The following is a 15,389-nucleotide window of genomic DNA, read 5'->3' as shown; positions in this document are numbered from 1 at the left end:
TTTAGAGAGGATTTTTGCAGTCTATATACACAATTAAGTAGGTCAATAGTTTGTATACTATATGCTTACACTCTTTTATTTATTATTTTGTTGAACGTTATATTTGACAGCTCATAACCTCCAGTAACTGTAGATGATTCTGTTTATAAATATAAATGATCTAATAAAATCAAGTAGTTGTAATCAGTATGCATTCCATGTGGAACTATAACAAAACTGACATTTTGAAATATTTAATTGTGTATTCAAAAGTGCTAGTGGATATGCCATAGCTTGAATAAGATCCTGAAACCAATTAATGTGGCTTCATTTATCAAACATGGTAGAGCTGTTATAAATACTACTAATAACATCATAACAATATATTTCCATTTGTCTGTAGATACAAAATGCTGCAGCGTTACATTATAGCCCTGAAGTACAAAAAATGCTTCTTTAGGCTTGATTCAACAAAAATGTAGCCATTTTCCATGCTCTGGAAGCTGCCAGGAAGCTGCAAAAGCCCCCAAAATACTTATCTTTACATAGTCTACCAAAGAAAATAAACGTACTCTTAGCTGATATTCCTAGTGTATCTTTTTTTCTTCTTGAAACTGACCTTTCATAACATTGAAATGGAGGGTAAAGTCAGGTATTGATGCTAAAGTTCTAAAATATATAAAATGTAGACTTTTGGTAGTGTTTTATTTTTGTTACTAGAAAGCACAAAAAGACAGTGGGCCAAATTCTGCTCTCATTTATAGCAGTAAGGGCCCAGTTAAACTCTCAAAGTCAGTGGAAAGGCTACCATTGACTTCTTTAGGCAGGTCCTAAATCTGGGATAATTCCACTGATCTGAATGCTTTGGCCAAGAACCTCTAGTACATTTTAGAATTTCACATAGTTATATGTTTGCTGCAATATTTTAATTGCTGCATTACCCTTTTTAGTCACTTAAGGCCTGATTGTGCCTCCCTTACACTGCATAGGTCCTTACTACACAAATAGACTCAGTGATTTCAGGGGAATTATTTGTATTGCAAGATATTGTTCAAATGAGAAAAGGTTTTAGGATCTGTCCCTCTATTACTATGCACTGTAAAGGGGGAATCCAGTTTTATCATTTGCCTCTCGGGACATATGCAATACAAAATGTCCCAACATTTTCAAAGCAGCCTCTAATTTTGATGTCCTTATTGGAGGCCTCAAATTTTGGCCAATTTAAGGCTCCCTGGATCTGACTTTCAGAAGTGCTAAACACTCCCACTTCCAGCTGAAGTCAATGGTGACTGAGAGATTTTTTATTTTTTTTTAATTTAAAAAAAAAAATCAGGCCAAGCTGTCTCAAGCTGGCCAAAAATTTAGGCCCTAAAAATCAAAGGCCTCAAAATGTTGACTTCTAAATGGGTAGGGTTACGATGGTACCATTCTAAAACTCTTAATCATTGCCAATTTACTTTAAATACATACCATGTGGGAAAAGAACATTTAAAGTAATCCTTCCTGGTGGATGAAAATGGGAGGTCAGATAGAAGCATGTAATAAGACTTGTGAACAAAATATGGATATAAAAAGGTGAGATTATATCAACCACTGTGTATTGTTCAAAACCATACAGCATTTAGACCGCTTACAATGACACCATAGATAATAAAAGTATATATTTACTTTCTATAATGTTTCAGCTTCAATATTCAACACTCAAGTCTGAACTAGATTGAAACTGTGTTCCCAGTGAAAGGGAAACCTACCATTTTCCATATGCACTGTCATATTCCATCCCTTTTCTAATATTCACATTTCATTAACATTCAGTATTGGATGAACCTAGGCCTGAGTTTAAAAAAATTAACAAAAATAAAATATTTCTAATTTGTTTCAATATTTGCTATCTATTTAATATTTTATGAGCTAGGCCATCTTGTTTTTTTTTTTAAAAAAAAGCAAATTCAAAGAGGCAGATAATAAACCAAAAATCTTGACGATTTGTTTTAATATTTGATATAGAATTGTCATGAAGGGTTACTTACTTGCTGGCATGGGGAGTTGGGAATTTGCAACACTAACAACTAGTGCAGCTTTGATGATTACACTACTAGAATTTAGTGTTGGGAAATCCTACCCTTGTTGCCAGGAGTTTAAGATAACAGATGAGACTGGGAATGGAAGAACTCAGTTTATCCAAAGGCTATCTACTGCAGAGGTAGTGTTAATGCATGCACATCTGTGATATCGATGAACTAATTCAGTCAATTCACAGCCTTTCCCGGGAAAACTTTTTTCAGGAAGTTACACTGATACTTTTCTTGAAAAAACAACTGTTGTTGTGTTTTTGTGTTTTTAATGATGATTTTACTGGACAGTTTTAGATTTTTTCCTATTTTAAAACTTAACCTCTCATACTTCAGATTTGCTAACATACTGTATGACTAGCAAATATATTTTCTAGTAGATAGGAGACAAGGTTATTGCAAATAACAATATATATTGTTTTATGAAGTCCTTTTATTAAATGTTTAGAGACATAATGACTCCTATGGAAATCAAGCATGCATCTATTACAAAAACTTGAACATGGGTGCTGTTTCAGTAAATTTGTTTGAAGTACTGAATCACAAACTTTTGACATCTCACTAAATCAGAATGTTATACTAGTATTTGGCAGCGAATTGAGTGTTTGATAGTCACTAATGAAATATTTACTTCCTTTTCTTCATCCCTGTAGACTTTTTCTTATCATGGTTGAATTTTCACTTTATTAACATGTAGTCCAGAAGAGGTCAATTTATTATTACTGCAGCTATGACTAAGGAATATCTATCACTTATAGCAGTGGCTCTCAACCTTTCCAGACTACTGTACCCCTTTCAGGAGTCTGATTTGTCTTATGTACCCCAAGTTTCACCTCCCTTAAAAACTACTTGCTTACAAAATCAGATATAAAAATAAAGTGTCAGCACACTATTACTGAAAATTTACTTACTTTCTCATTTTCCCATATATTTATAAAACAAATCAATTGGAATACAAATATTGTACAGTACTTACATTTCAGTTTATAGAATATAAAGCAGTATAAACAAGTCATTGTCTGAAATTTTGGTTTTTACTGACTTTGCTAGTGCTTTTTATGTAGCCTGTTGTAAAACACGGCAAATATCTAGATGAGTTGATGTACCCACTGGATGACCTCTGTGTAACCCCAGGAGTATCCGTACCCCTGGTTGAGAACCACTGACTTATAGTATAGTATACCTTTAGCAGTGCATGTCCTTGGTCTGAATTATACAGAAATATTATATGTTTGTAATATGCCTGTAAATGTGAATGCTAACTAAATTTTACAGGTGCTGCTACCAGACTTGCCAACTCTCCTGATTTTATCACGAGTCTCACAGTATTTGGTGTGTGCACCTTTTGTGTTTTCTTTTTTCTTTTTAGTTGGCTTTTCAGTTCATTGTCAAGATTGTTGACATTAAATGTGCACATTTTTCCTAAGGAATCCATCTCCTGTTACTTTAAAAGGGGCAGAAGCCATGCTGCCTTTGTCAAGGTGGCATCCATTTCACTACAGTCTTTACATGTGGAAGTGAGGCTGCCCTGAGTCATCATGCTCACCATGTCCCATTGTTTCCAATGAGACTGAAGCTAGGATGCCTTCAGGAAAATGGCTCTACTGTAAAATAAGAGTGTGGGACAAGAAACTCTGAGGACACAGGGGTATATGGAGAGAGGAGCCTGAGAGGGTTAGGGAAATTAGAATTTAAACTAAGGTGAGTTCAGAGAAAGAATGGATGCTGAGAAGAGAATGTGGAATACAGAAGAAATTGAAGGATCAGGGAAAAGTGGGATGCAAGAGAGACTGAAGGGGTCCAAAAAAGACTGAGATGGGGGTGGGAGAAGACAATAGCATAGAGGACACTATGAGAGAAATGCTGGAAAAATGTGGGATCAGGTGAACATAAGGGTTGAGCTGGGGACAGGAGACTGTATTGGGTATAGAGAGAGACAGCAGAGGCCAGATTCTGCCCTCTGTGGCCCCCTGACATTGCTTCTACATCATATAAGGCCTGTAAAGAGGCAACAGTGACCCACAGTGGAATATCCTCTCCCGCCTCCCCCCGCCCGGCAAGGGAATGTAGGAGCAATGAAGGAAGCCTTATTCGGTCCCTGGCATAGGATGGCAAAATTCTTCACATGCATACTTAAGGTTGAAATCTGAAGTGTCCTTACACAGGTAGAGGGCAGGCATTTCACTCTAAGGGCTAAACCCTCCCGGATCTCAAAACCTAACTTTTAAGTGTCTAGAAAAATCACAGGAACAACACTATGGTGCACAAAGCCTGAATTAAGGTCCTAAACTCCTTATACAATAAATGGGGGGAGATATTGCCTGAGAATGGGATCTACAAAAGCCAGGGGAGCTGCCTAGGCTAGCCAATGGGAGACACCAGCCAGAGGGGTATGTGCTAAGCCCCAAACCTATCTCAGGCTGAGGAGTGGTGTGATCAATTAATGGAAACCCACTACTTGGAGTTAGGTGCCTACCTTGCTCCCCACAAAAGGGGCACAGTGGGGAGGAGGTGGTGGTGTTGCCCATTTTATAACATTTAGCCCAGCGGTCATAGCACTCACCTGGGATGTTGGAGACCCAGGTTCAACTCCCCCCTCTCTACTAGAGAGGGAGAAGGAAGTTCCCATGTTCAAATCCTAACTCTCAGGAGAGCATGCATTAATCTCTGAGATATTCTGATGAGAGGCTCCCTCAATCTTCTATTGAAGCTGTTTCACTATGGATTAATAATGCAAGTGAGATTGGAACAAGGGGGGAACCACATCCTAGATTCCCACCTGCCAGTTGGGTGCCCGAACCACTGGGATACAGAGTCATGAGTCCTCTCTCACACCCAGTGATGGTGCCACTGTAGATTGTCATTGGGCTGGGCTGGGCTGATTCTGTAGTCCAGTGGTAAGGGCACCCATGGGGGATGGGGGGGAAGGGGTCTCCATTCTCCCCCTTTGGCAGACAGGGAGGGAATTGAACCTGGGTCTCCTATATCTGAGGTGAGTGCTCTCTAACCTCCAAGAAAAAAGTGACAAGGTGGGCACCACCATCTCCTCCTCCTCCTCCATCTGAATTTTGAATGAGACCCAATCCAGGTAGTGGCCTCTGAGCACACCTACTGGATCAGGGCCTGTACACAAGGTGGGTGGCCAAATGCCTAAGTTCCCCTAGTTCATGAATTGCTCTGGGGCTTAAGCAGGATATATCCAAATACCTAGAGAAAAGCAGCAGTATGCAAGCCCCAGGGATTTAAATTAAGCATGTCGGAACTGTTACAGTGGAAAGTTAGCCACTGAATGAGTTTAGGCACCTACAGGATTTGGTGGCAGCCAGGCAGGAATTTCCTGAATCACAGTAGGTTATGCATGGGGACATAGGCACCTGGGTCTGGAGTTTTTCTTTGTGGCTTATACCCTTAGCCAAAAGGAGCATGATCAGTGATAGTTAGCACGGCTTTATAAACCTATTATGCCATAGAAGTATAAGTGCATTCTTCACCAGTGACTGGTTGGCGGACAAAATCAATGTAGTGATTTTAATTTATCTAGACTTTAGTAGCATTTCAGTCAGACCTGCACGGAAACAACCTAGAAATTAGAAAGAAGTTGTCTGCTTAAGAATTCTGCACTGTGGATACCGAATTAGCTGATGTGCTGTAAGTAAAGAATAATTATAATTTGGCTTTGGATGTGAGTTAACAGGTCAAACTCTTATATTAATAAGTTTCTGATCATTATATCAGATGTTCTGTAATTCAAGTAAAGAGTAAAGAAAACAGTGATGGGAAAAATCTGTTTTCCTATAAAGTCTTCAGTTAAAACAGGGGAAAAAAAGGACATATCTGTTCAGAGAGGGGGAATTGATAGTATATATCTATAGCAGAAGCTTCTTAAATATGATAGACAGCTGTACTAGCTAAGGAATTCTCCTCTAGGGCCCCAGTATCCATTGCTGCAGACTGTTTGCCGAGCTCTAGTAACCAAGCATGAAAGGAAAGAGAAAGATGCTGAGTCTTCTTTTTCAGCGTCTCTCCTCCCCTGGGTAACAACCTTCCTAGATAGAAATGAACTTTCCAGTGTACATGCCAGCCCCTTTTTTTGTACATTTTTGGGGCCCTCCAGAAGGCACAAAAAAGATGAGTGCCATCACTATCTGCAGCTGGCATTAAGAAAGGAAAAGAAATTAAAGTGATTTAAAAACAGCTTGGAACTAAAAACTTTAAACATTCAGCATCATAGCTTCAGAGTAATCTGCTATGCTTGTATGCTTTGCAGACAAAAGGCTGAATTAAAGCTTTGTTGCTTAAGAAAAGGAATTGGTAACTGTCTCCCAATTCAGCTTTTGAAGTAAAATAAAATGTCAAAGCTACCCAAACTTTTTCTGGAGAGCAATTGAGTGCCAGGGCTGATCTGAAGGAGTAAGACAGCTTCTATTAGGTATTTCATCACTAGAAGAGATTTAGAAAACAAAATCAAATATGATAACCCTATATCATCCTCTGCCAGGCTGGCAACCAAGATATACAGGTGCCTGGGTTACTTTTAAGTTTTATTTTTGCCTAAACAATTTCACTGATGTTGAATGTACAGCTGTTCCCTGAAAATGATAGTAAAAAATTCCATTGTGAGCTTGAAAATTTAGCGTCAATGATTCCCATATTGAATAGCCTCAGTTTATACTTAGAATTTTTTATTATTAGATTTTATTATTTATTTTATTACTTAGATTTTATTATTATTCCTAACTGCCTGGCCTAAAAACTTAGTCTGGACTCTTTTGTTCCTGTGCATTATCACCAGCAATAAAGGTTCTACAGGATGAATTATATGCACCCAATGGTTTGAAACTATGTCCTTGCTAACACATGTTCAACATCAGTGAGTGGGGTTACCCAGGTGTAACTGATTGCAATACATAGTTCTGTTGATAATGCTTAAATAAAACACATAATTCAGCTAATTCTCTTACCTGTGCTTGCCCTGTAGGGCTAATAGAGTAAATAGTAATGAAACCCTACCTGACAAAAATAAGTTATGTCTTCACTGCAAAGTTAAACTTGGATGATCGGCACCTGGGTTAGCCTAGCCCAGGTATGAGCATTTCCACAGCAAAGTCATAGTCATGTTACCCCGTCCTTACTCTTTTTGCATTTGCCTGTGTGGGCGGGGCGGGGAACATCCCATGGTTCTTTGAGCTGACACACCTGAGGATTCTTTCCCAGTGAATTGTCAATTGCATGGGAAGTTGTCTGTCCTCCAGGGAGAATTGTGAAAAGGTCATTAGAGGACTGCCAGCAGTATTTCCTTGAATTCTGTCTGCAAAGTGGGTACGTTCCAGCCCAAGTGAAGGCAGCACCCAAACTCTAGATGAATAAACCAGCCTGGATTTAAAGCATCTTCAAACCTGGGCAAGGGGTTTTTCTTTGGAGGGGTGGATGGGAATAGAGCTAAAACCTGGGCAAGTACCCAGGTTAACTCTGCAGTGAAGACATACCTAAAGTGAATTAGACACTATGGATATGTGTACACTGTATTTAAAACCTGTTGCTGGCTTGTGCCAGCTGATTCAGGCTAAGGGGCTGTTTAATTCACATGTAGACATTTTGGGCTCAGGCTGCAGCTTGAGCTCTGGACACTCCTACCTGGCAGGGTCCCAGAGCCTGGACCACAGCCCCAACCCAAATGTTTACATCACAGTTAAACAGCCCCTTAGCCCAAGCTCCATGAGCCTCAGTCAGCTGGCATGGGCTAGCCAATGTTTTCTAAGTGCAGTGTAGACATACCCTCAGATCCTGGATACACAGACGTAACAGATCTGTTGAATAAAATGGCATCATTTTAATTTAATCGCTTTTCAGAGGAGAGCTGAGTTTTAAAATATATTAAAGCAACAGAAAATCTCAGCTAAAGGAGGAGTATGGCTAAATCTGGTGAAAGGGCCATGAGGGGAAAAAAGAAGCAGTTTTAAACTGTCCCCTGAATTGCTCAGAACTGCCCTTTCAGCAGTAGTGTATGGATCTGAAGCCTCTTGTAATCTTCACTTTCTATTATAAAAAATTAAGGTATTTTTTGTAGTAGTAGCAAAAAAAAGTAGACCTCCTTAAACACTTCAGTTTCTCCTATCACTGCATAAGACAAGAGTGTACGTCTGAAAGAAGAAGTAGGGTGCACATCAGGACGAGCTCTGGGCATCAGCAAAGCAAGCACGTGCTTGGGGTGGCATATTTCCAGGGGCTGCATTCCGGCCTGCCTTTTTTTATTTGGCGGGGGCGGGGGGGGAGGAGCAGGTGCGTTCTCAGAGCTGCGCCACTTAGACGGGGTGAGGATGTCGGGCCCCGTGCCGCAGCAGGAAGGGGAAGCCCCAACCCCGGGATGCTGAGCTGCCAGGGCCCTGCCGCTACCTGGGGAGGAGAGGGCTAGTCCTTTCGGGGCTGCGCCACCTCATCTGTGCACTGGCTGCTGCGCTGCCTTGTGCCACCCCTTATATCGGGGCTTCTCTGCGCGGCTGGGGGCTGGGGAGGGGGAAAGCCCCTGCAGGTGCCGGGAGAAGGTGACATCACTCCCTCCACTTCCAGCACCGCCTGTGAGCCCCAGCCCCACCTGAGCTTGGGGCGGCAAAAAACCTAGAGCCAGCCCTGCATATAATAAAATAAGCTGAGACAAAACACAGATGCTGTCCAAGTGCAGCAGTGTTTAATTAAATAAGAAAGTTTAATTTCTTTTGTGAACTGTACCGTTCTGCTTTGTATGGGCAGATTGCAGGGGTTATTACAGTGGCATCTCTTCACCTGTTCTGGTGCTTACCAGGTGTGTTTTTGCACATGAAAGTAGGCAGTCAACAGGGAAAGTATGCACACGCTTTTGCTGGAGATAGTGGTTCTCTGACTCTCTTCAACCTTTAGTGTGATACTTTTTGTCAACTAAGATGGGTTATTTCCAGAAAGTTGGAAAACTGTGTCTGTAAATATGGCTCTCAGCTGAATAATGCAATTCACTTGCTTTCACTTTTTATAACTGTATATTTAGATGTAGAATAATCTTAATATTGAAAGAAGTTTTAAAAATATAAATTACTTGTCAATAAGATGAAGATATTTAAACACATATTTATACATGGAACTTGTTCTATATCGTATTGTTTACATGATTGCCTATATTTTTACGATGAAAATGACTTAACCAGAGCTGGGAAAACAGTTCAATTATTGTATACTCGTGGACATAACTATATGGGCTATTAATTGCTGGAGAGGCCCAAAGTAATCATATTTGTGATCCCTAAATACACTGACATAAATGCTGGCATAGTATTTATCTGATTTATGCATATTTATACAATTATAATCAGCTTCATTTTTAAAGTGTTTGATTTATCTTTTCTTCTCTGTAATATTTTATGGGAATGCTTTAGAGATTATTGCCAGATAAAATAAAATTGTTGTTTCTGTTGATACAGACTAACACGGCTACCCCCCTGATACCTTAGTGAATTGTTCTTTCATTATTACATTTCTAACTGCTGTTATCACAGAAAATGATGTGGCAACATCAGCACACAGCACACCTTACCTCATTGGGCAAGTTGCAGTTATGCCTTGTATGATCCACTATACAATAGGCACACGTGAACAATTCTGGCTCCTAGAAGGGAATCACAAGGTACAATAGTTTATGACCTAAGTTTAGCTTCTACTATTCCGATAGAATTGACTCTGTATTAAAGAACATATTTTTTTTTTTGCCATTTTATGGATAAACTCCAAACAGAATAAGGATTTGGTCCATAAACAAACTTGTATGATATTACTGTGCACAGTATAGGTTTTCAAACAATAATACTCACTCATTTCTGTAAAAAAAATCCTGCTTTGACTCAGAGTTTAAGGTGATATAAATAGAAGCTTAAAATGGTTATTACATCTTAAAATACAATATCATTATAAATATCTTGCTGCTTATTTATCAACTGTGACAATTAATGCAGATAATACTAATTAAAGCTAGATGTAGGCAGTGATTTTGTTTTCTCGTTGTTAGAGAGAATTGATTCTTTTGAAGAACGAATATAGTAAGGTAAGAAATTAATGATATTAATGCATTTTAAAGCATCTAATTTAAATTGCAATTCCAAGTTCAATTGTGATAGTACTGAATGTTATGGGGAAAAGACTCTCCTGAAGAACTAACACAGTGCACAAAACCCTAGAGACAAACATTGTTGCCATTTTATAATTCCTTTTGAAATAATTTGTCTATATAATTTCAGTACAGAGTCTGATGCTGCTCCTATGATGTCAATAGCAAAACTCCCATTGGCTTCAATAAGGAATGATCAAAACCACAGGCAAGAATTCTCCCCTTTGGTCTAGACTCTTGATATCCTATTCACAGAGTAGGTTTTTTTAGTATTATGTACTTGTTTACTGCATGGAACTCCCATTGACTCAATACAAGTTCTGTGCAGTGAATAAGTGCAATATTTGTGAAAGAGACCCACATTGCAGATTATAGATCAGAAGTGTGGATTAGAGAGGAAAAATTAGTTTTCCTTATATATCTTATTAGGAGAAAATTTCACAAATTTGAATTGTATATTGCATTGTGTGTCTGCATTTGGCATGATGTCTTAAGTACATCAGAATTAGCAGCAGTGTTTTCATAATTCTATTTGGATTAGATTAGATAATTGAGAAGTGACTATAGATTTCTTGAGTTATTAAGGAAGCCACCTAGATTCTCCTGCTAACATGAACTAAATAACTCCTCAATAACAACCAGTACTTTAAAATTTTAATTGTGTATATATAAAAGGGATGATGATGGAACATACATAGCATGCTAAGCAATTTTATAAATATTTTTTGTAACCCTCCTCCACTTTAACCCTATGTACTGTTTGCTGTCATTCATTGTATTATGTTCAAATTTAGATCGTAAACTCTTCAGGGAAGGGATCATGCCTTTTTTATGTACTGGAAAGTGCACTTTGGGTGCTATATGAACCATTAACACTGTCTTGGATGCTTTAGAATCTTGTTTTCTTTCTATTGGAATTGGATGTTGAAATAGAAATGCCATTGATAGAGAAAAAGACAGATTAGAAAGTATTAATGAGTTATGAGTGTGCTTCCTTTTTCTTGCTATCAGACACTACTTCTCAAGAACAGAACTTATTAAAGGTAATAAATATTTCCTTTAGCTGTGAGAGATTCCTCTCTATGCTGCTTAAAATTGAACAGCGGTGGTTTGCTTACACTCAGAGAGGGTTCAATTTTAATTGTACCCTTTAACGTGACTGATGTTATGGGGCAGTTATGAAAGTGTAAATGTGATGTGCTCAAGGATCAGATCAGGGAATAGGTCATTTTACTGGTTACTCTTGAAGCTTTAATTCTAACAAAGCTACACATGTGATTTGATGATGTCAAACTGTATGTCATAAAAATACCTTCATTAAGAATACGGAGTCAGCTACACATGCAAGCCTGAGAGGGAGAAGTTGGTGTTGATTTGGGAATACCATTTCGTCATGCTGACTTGCTTAACAAAGTAAACCCATAGAGAATTGTGTATATGTGATGGGTTGTGTTTCTATGGCAAGCCATTTTGTATGTCTGTGATATTTCCAAATTCGGTATATGCTGTCTGTGAAACAGCTGGGGAATGGAGTAAACAACTACGAACTGGGAACGTGCCTGGACAAGGACCCCTTTAACACCATGTGTACTAAACTGCTCCCTGGGAACAACAGACTAACTTAAAAGCTTGATAGTAAAGTCATTAAACTGATGGCTAAGGATGCCAGCTTCAAGAAGATGAAATAGCACTTATGGCACCTAGAGCAATGTGGGAAGAATGCTAAATCTCCCCCTCAATACTTAAGCAACTTGGCCTATGAGTCACCTAAAAGCAGAGCCAGTCTCTATGCTGCAGGCTGGTTGCTAGATAAGGGAACTCAGACACATTATCTGAAGGTAGAGCAAGACCAGACAGGTTAGCTGAGGGGGTGGAACAGTCTTGGTTGAACTGAACACTTTATGATTTATTATTTCTATATAAACTTTATCAGGAGCAGTAGAGAACTTCAAATCTGTGTGCTGAGATGTGTGCGAGCTTTAGACTGTGCCTAAAGTTTTGTGATTTACATTCATTTTACTGATTATCTCGTTTCTCTTTTGAACACACTTCTTTTTATTTAAGATAATTTGGAATTATTAAATAATTGCAGTTTAATATCTATGAGATGTTGGGAAAAATGTAAACAATTCTTGGACTTCATCCTGGGTTTTCAGTCTCACACTCAGACCAGAGGATCTTATCTAACAAGGTGCTGTCATCATTCTTGCTGCAGTCAGACAGAAACACAGAAAAGCCTAACTAACAAGGAGGAAACCCAGGCTGTGAAAGAACAGGTGACAGAAATATCTTTATAAAAGTGGTTGCTGATATTATGGGAACACATGAGACTGAGAAGGAGATCATAGAAATTGGCATCTAATGTCTTTCTCTTCACCTTGACTTCTGATGTCATATTGTTATTCACAAAGCTATCAGTTACTGAGAACCCAACTAAAATGTTGCATGCTCTGATATATAGGGGAGTCAACATCCCACATTGAGCCAGACTAGCATACGGATCTGGATGTCTCATTCTGGAGTGCAATCCAAACCAGTGAGGTGTTGACACCACCAGCCCGGCAACCCTGAGCGTCTTATAGTTCTTTGCTGTTGTAGCTCCCAACCAGGGCTGCTCACCTAGATTGTGTCTGTGCTCTGGCTACAGCCCTGGCTCAGCAACGCTGACCTCAGCAACCGGTCAGTCACTCCAGTCACCATATGGCTTCCACCAGCCTTGGTGACTGCTCACAGGGTGACCCTGACATGCTCCTAGTCCTGAATTTTCCCAAAACGTGTGTTCTGCATGCCCAGCGCTGTCCTGGCCAGTTCAGATATTAGGTCTGTTGCCCCTGTAAATGGTCCGTATTCAACAGTTTGTTACTTTAACTGGAGTTACCAAACAGTTCAGTTTAAATGCAACACTGGATTAGTTTAGATAAAAATAAAACAAGTTTCTCTCTGGAGAGAGGTTTTAAGCAAGTACAAGTATAAGGTATTAAAGTCAGAAATAGTTACAAGAGAAATGCTTTCTAGCAACTCAAACTTAACAGAGTAGACTTGATTCAAAATAAAATCCTTCCCACAGGTTTCCAGCAACATGGCTGACCAAATTCTCGTGTCAGGATCTTCCCCCAAATCAAAGGATGAGAGAGAGAGAGACACACCTCACAACCTTGGGATTTTCTTCCCTGGTTGTTTTTTTTTCTTTTTTAAATTTTTTTTTAAATAGTCCAGTTAACTTTTGAAATGAATTCTTCTGTGGATTACCCCAAAGCAAAGTTTTCTTCAAACAGTATAAGAAGCAACATGGAGTCTATGGCGAAGGAATCGCCATGATCTTCTCATCTGTGTTTGCTGAAATGCAAACTTGCTTTGTCTCCTGCCATCTCCTTTCCCTGCTGTCCTGAGGACCCTCTTTACTACCTGTATGTAAAATGAGGTAAACACACTTCTTTATTCAGGATACTTGTGCTTGGGCAAAGCTACATGATTTTGAACCTGTGCTAAGAACATCATATGGGGGATTTCATACATTTACATATAATGTTGCTACATACATTTTACAATGATATTATTTATCAGCAAGCTATTAGTTTTCAAATGATCTCTCACAAGGCATATTCTGTACAAAGATTATTACAATTGTGTGTAAGGTGTGAATACAGGGATATATCTGGTCACAATGGAATTTTCTGGAGTGTGAGCATTTGAAACTGTTTGGGGGTAAGGTGCTCCCAGAGCCCACCACAGCTAAATCTGAACCCTGAATTAATCTACATGTCATCTGCCCATAATGTGCCAATCACAGTAGTATCTAGACATGATATACAACACAAAGGCTAATATTTTTATATCAAAATATATAATCTCCACCCCTCCAGAGATGTTGCTGGGCCATTCAGCAGTCATGGTTATTCTTAAACAAGAAAAGGTACACGTGACATGAGTGCTATTTAATACTCTTCACTTTACTCCTCCATCTCTAGAAAGGCTGAACAAATATTTTATAAGCCATCTGGCCTTTTATTTGAAAGGAGGCGTGCTACAGTAGTAACACTTACACAGGCCATTAGGCCCATAAACGGGATTCAAAGACGCAAAGGATTTCCATTTTTGTCAAACGATCCCTTTAGCAATCAGTGCTTCTCTTAGCAGGAATTGATACATAAACTAATTGTTCCTGGCATATTCTCCAGTCGCTGTGGAGATCTAAAGGTATATTTGTGACTAGGATGTCAATTTTGTCTAGAAAGTCATCTCAAAATATTTTGATGTATGCATTCCTCCAATCAGTGAAGCAGTCTTCTGTTTGTAACATTGCATTTCCTATATATATATATATATATTTAAATTCCAACTTTTTTCATTCTTCTTGAGGTCTATTATAATCTAAATAGTACTTGTTGAGTTAGTCTCTCTTTGATCCACAGTAGACTTATTCATAGTGAACCAATTTTAAAATCTCACCTAGGTTTTTGCTTTTGTTTACTAGATTTGGATAAACATTTGAATACACAAACACAAGTCTGCTTTTGACTTCGTTGAGATGACAATAGTCTCCTGACATACCAGAAAAAGAGCACAAAAACTTGTTCTTGTGTGTAATAAAATTATGCAGGGGCAAATGCAGTCTTGTTCTTATGATGACTAGCTTTGAGTAGCTTGAGCTTTAATTTCCTTCAGTGTATTGGCTCTTCCAGCAATCTGAAGCTTTTCTTTTGATACGTTATTTATGGAGTTAACTGTCTGGCAGACTCTCCCATCAATGGAATTTAGCTTGTGGTGACAGTGATCTGAACATCTGCTCTGGTTAGCATAAGCACTAGAGTTTTCCCTTTAGGTAACTTCCTTTCCCTATGGGGCAAGCTTTCCAGAAAGGGACCATTAACGTATTTCAGCTAACCAGAGAAATTTTAGTTATTGTGCTGGAAATTATAATATAATTACAATAATACCAAACCTTGTTATCTGGACCTTGTAGCAGTGTATTTGAAGTATGCTGAGCCAACTTAAATGGAATAATTTAGACTGCCATGCTAAGAAGATGTGGTGTTTTTTTGTGCCTGAACTTTAGACATAAGCAGCTTTCAATTCATGAGCATTATGTTGCTGGTACTGTGTATTTCTATATAGCCCTAGATAAAACAAAGTTTAGATTAGAGATATTGTTTGCTATGGGCTCAGTTGTGCCTTAAAGACAAAAGCCTGCATTGGGTTGGTGGTGTTAC

At 38.8% G+C, this 15,389-nt stretch overlaps 1 protein-coding gene across 5 annotated transcripts in view; it reads left to right on the top strand.

The window, feature by feature from the left end:
* PCDH7 (protocadherin 7) overlaps positions 1 to 15,389 on the top strand; it is a 392,778-nt gene that overhangs the window by 231,048 nt on the left and 146,341 nt on the right. The window contains exon 3 of one of the 5 annotated variants that reach the window (XM_073342326.1): positions 10,081 to 10,116. The exons of the other annotated variants lie outside the window; for them this stretch is intronic. Within the exon in view, the coding sequence (XP_073198427.1) occupies positions 10,081 to 10,112 (32 nt within the window). The 3' untranslated portion in view covers positions 10,113 to 10,116. The remainder of the gene's footprint in view (positions 1 to 10,080; positions 10,117 to 15,389) is intronic. 5 annotated transcript variants of the gene reach the window in all.

Source organism: Lepidochelys kempii, chromosome 4, assembly GCF_965140265.1.
Source record: "Lepidochelys kempii isolate rLepKem1 chromosome 4, rLepKem1.hap2, whole genome shotgun sequence".
Lineage (NCBI taxonomy): Eukaryota > Metazoa > Chordata > Testudines > Cheloniidae > Lepidochelys > Lepidochelys kempii.
The sequence above is the reverse complement of the archived record's forward strand: the minus strand, read 5'-3'. Positions and strand labels throughout refer to the sequence as shown.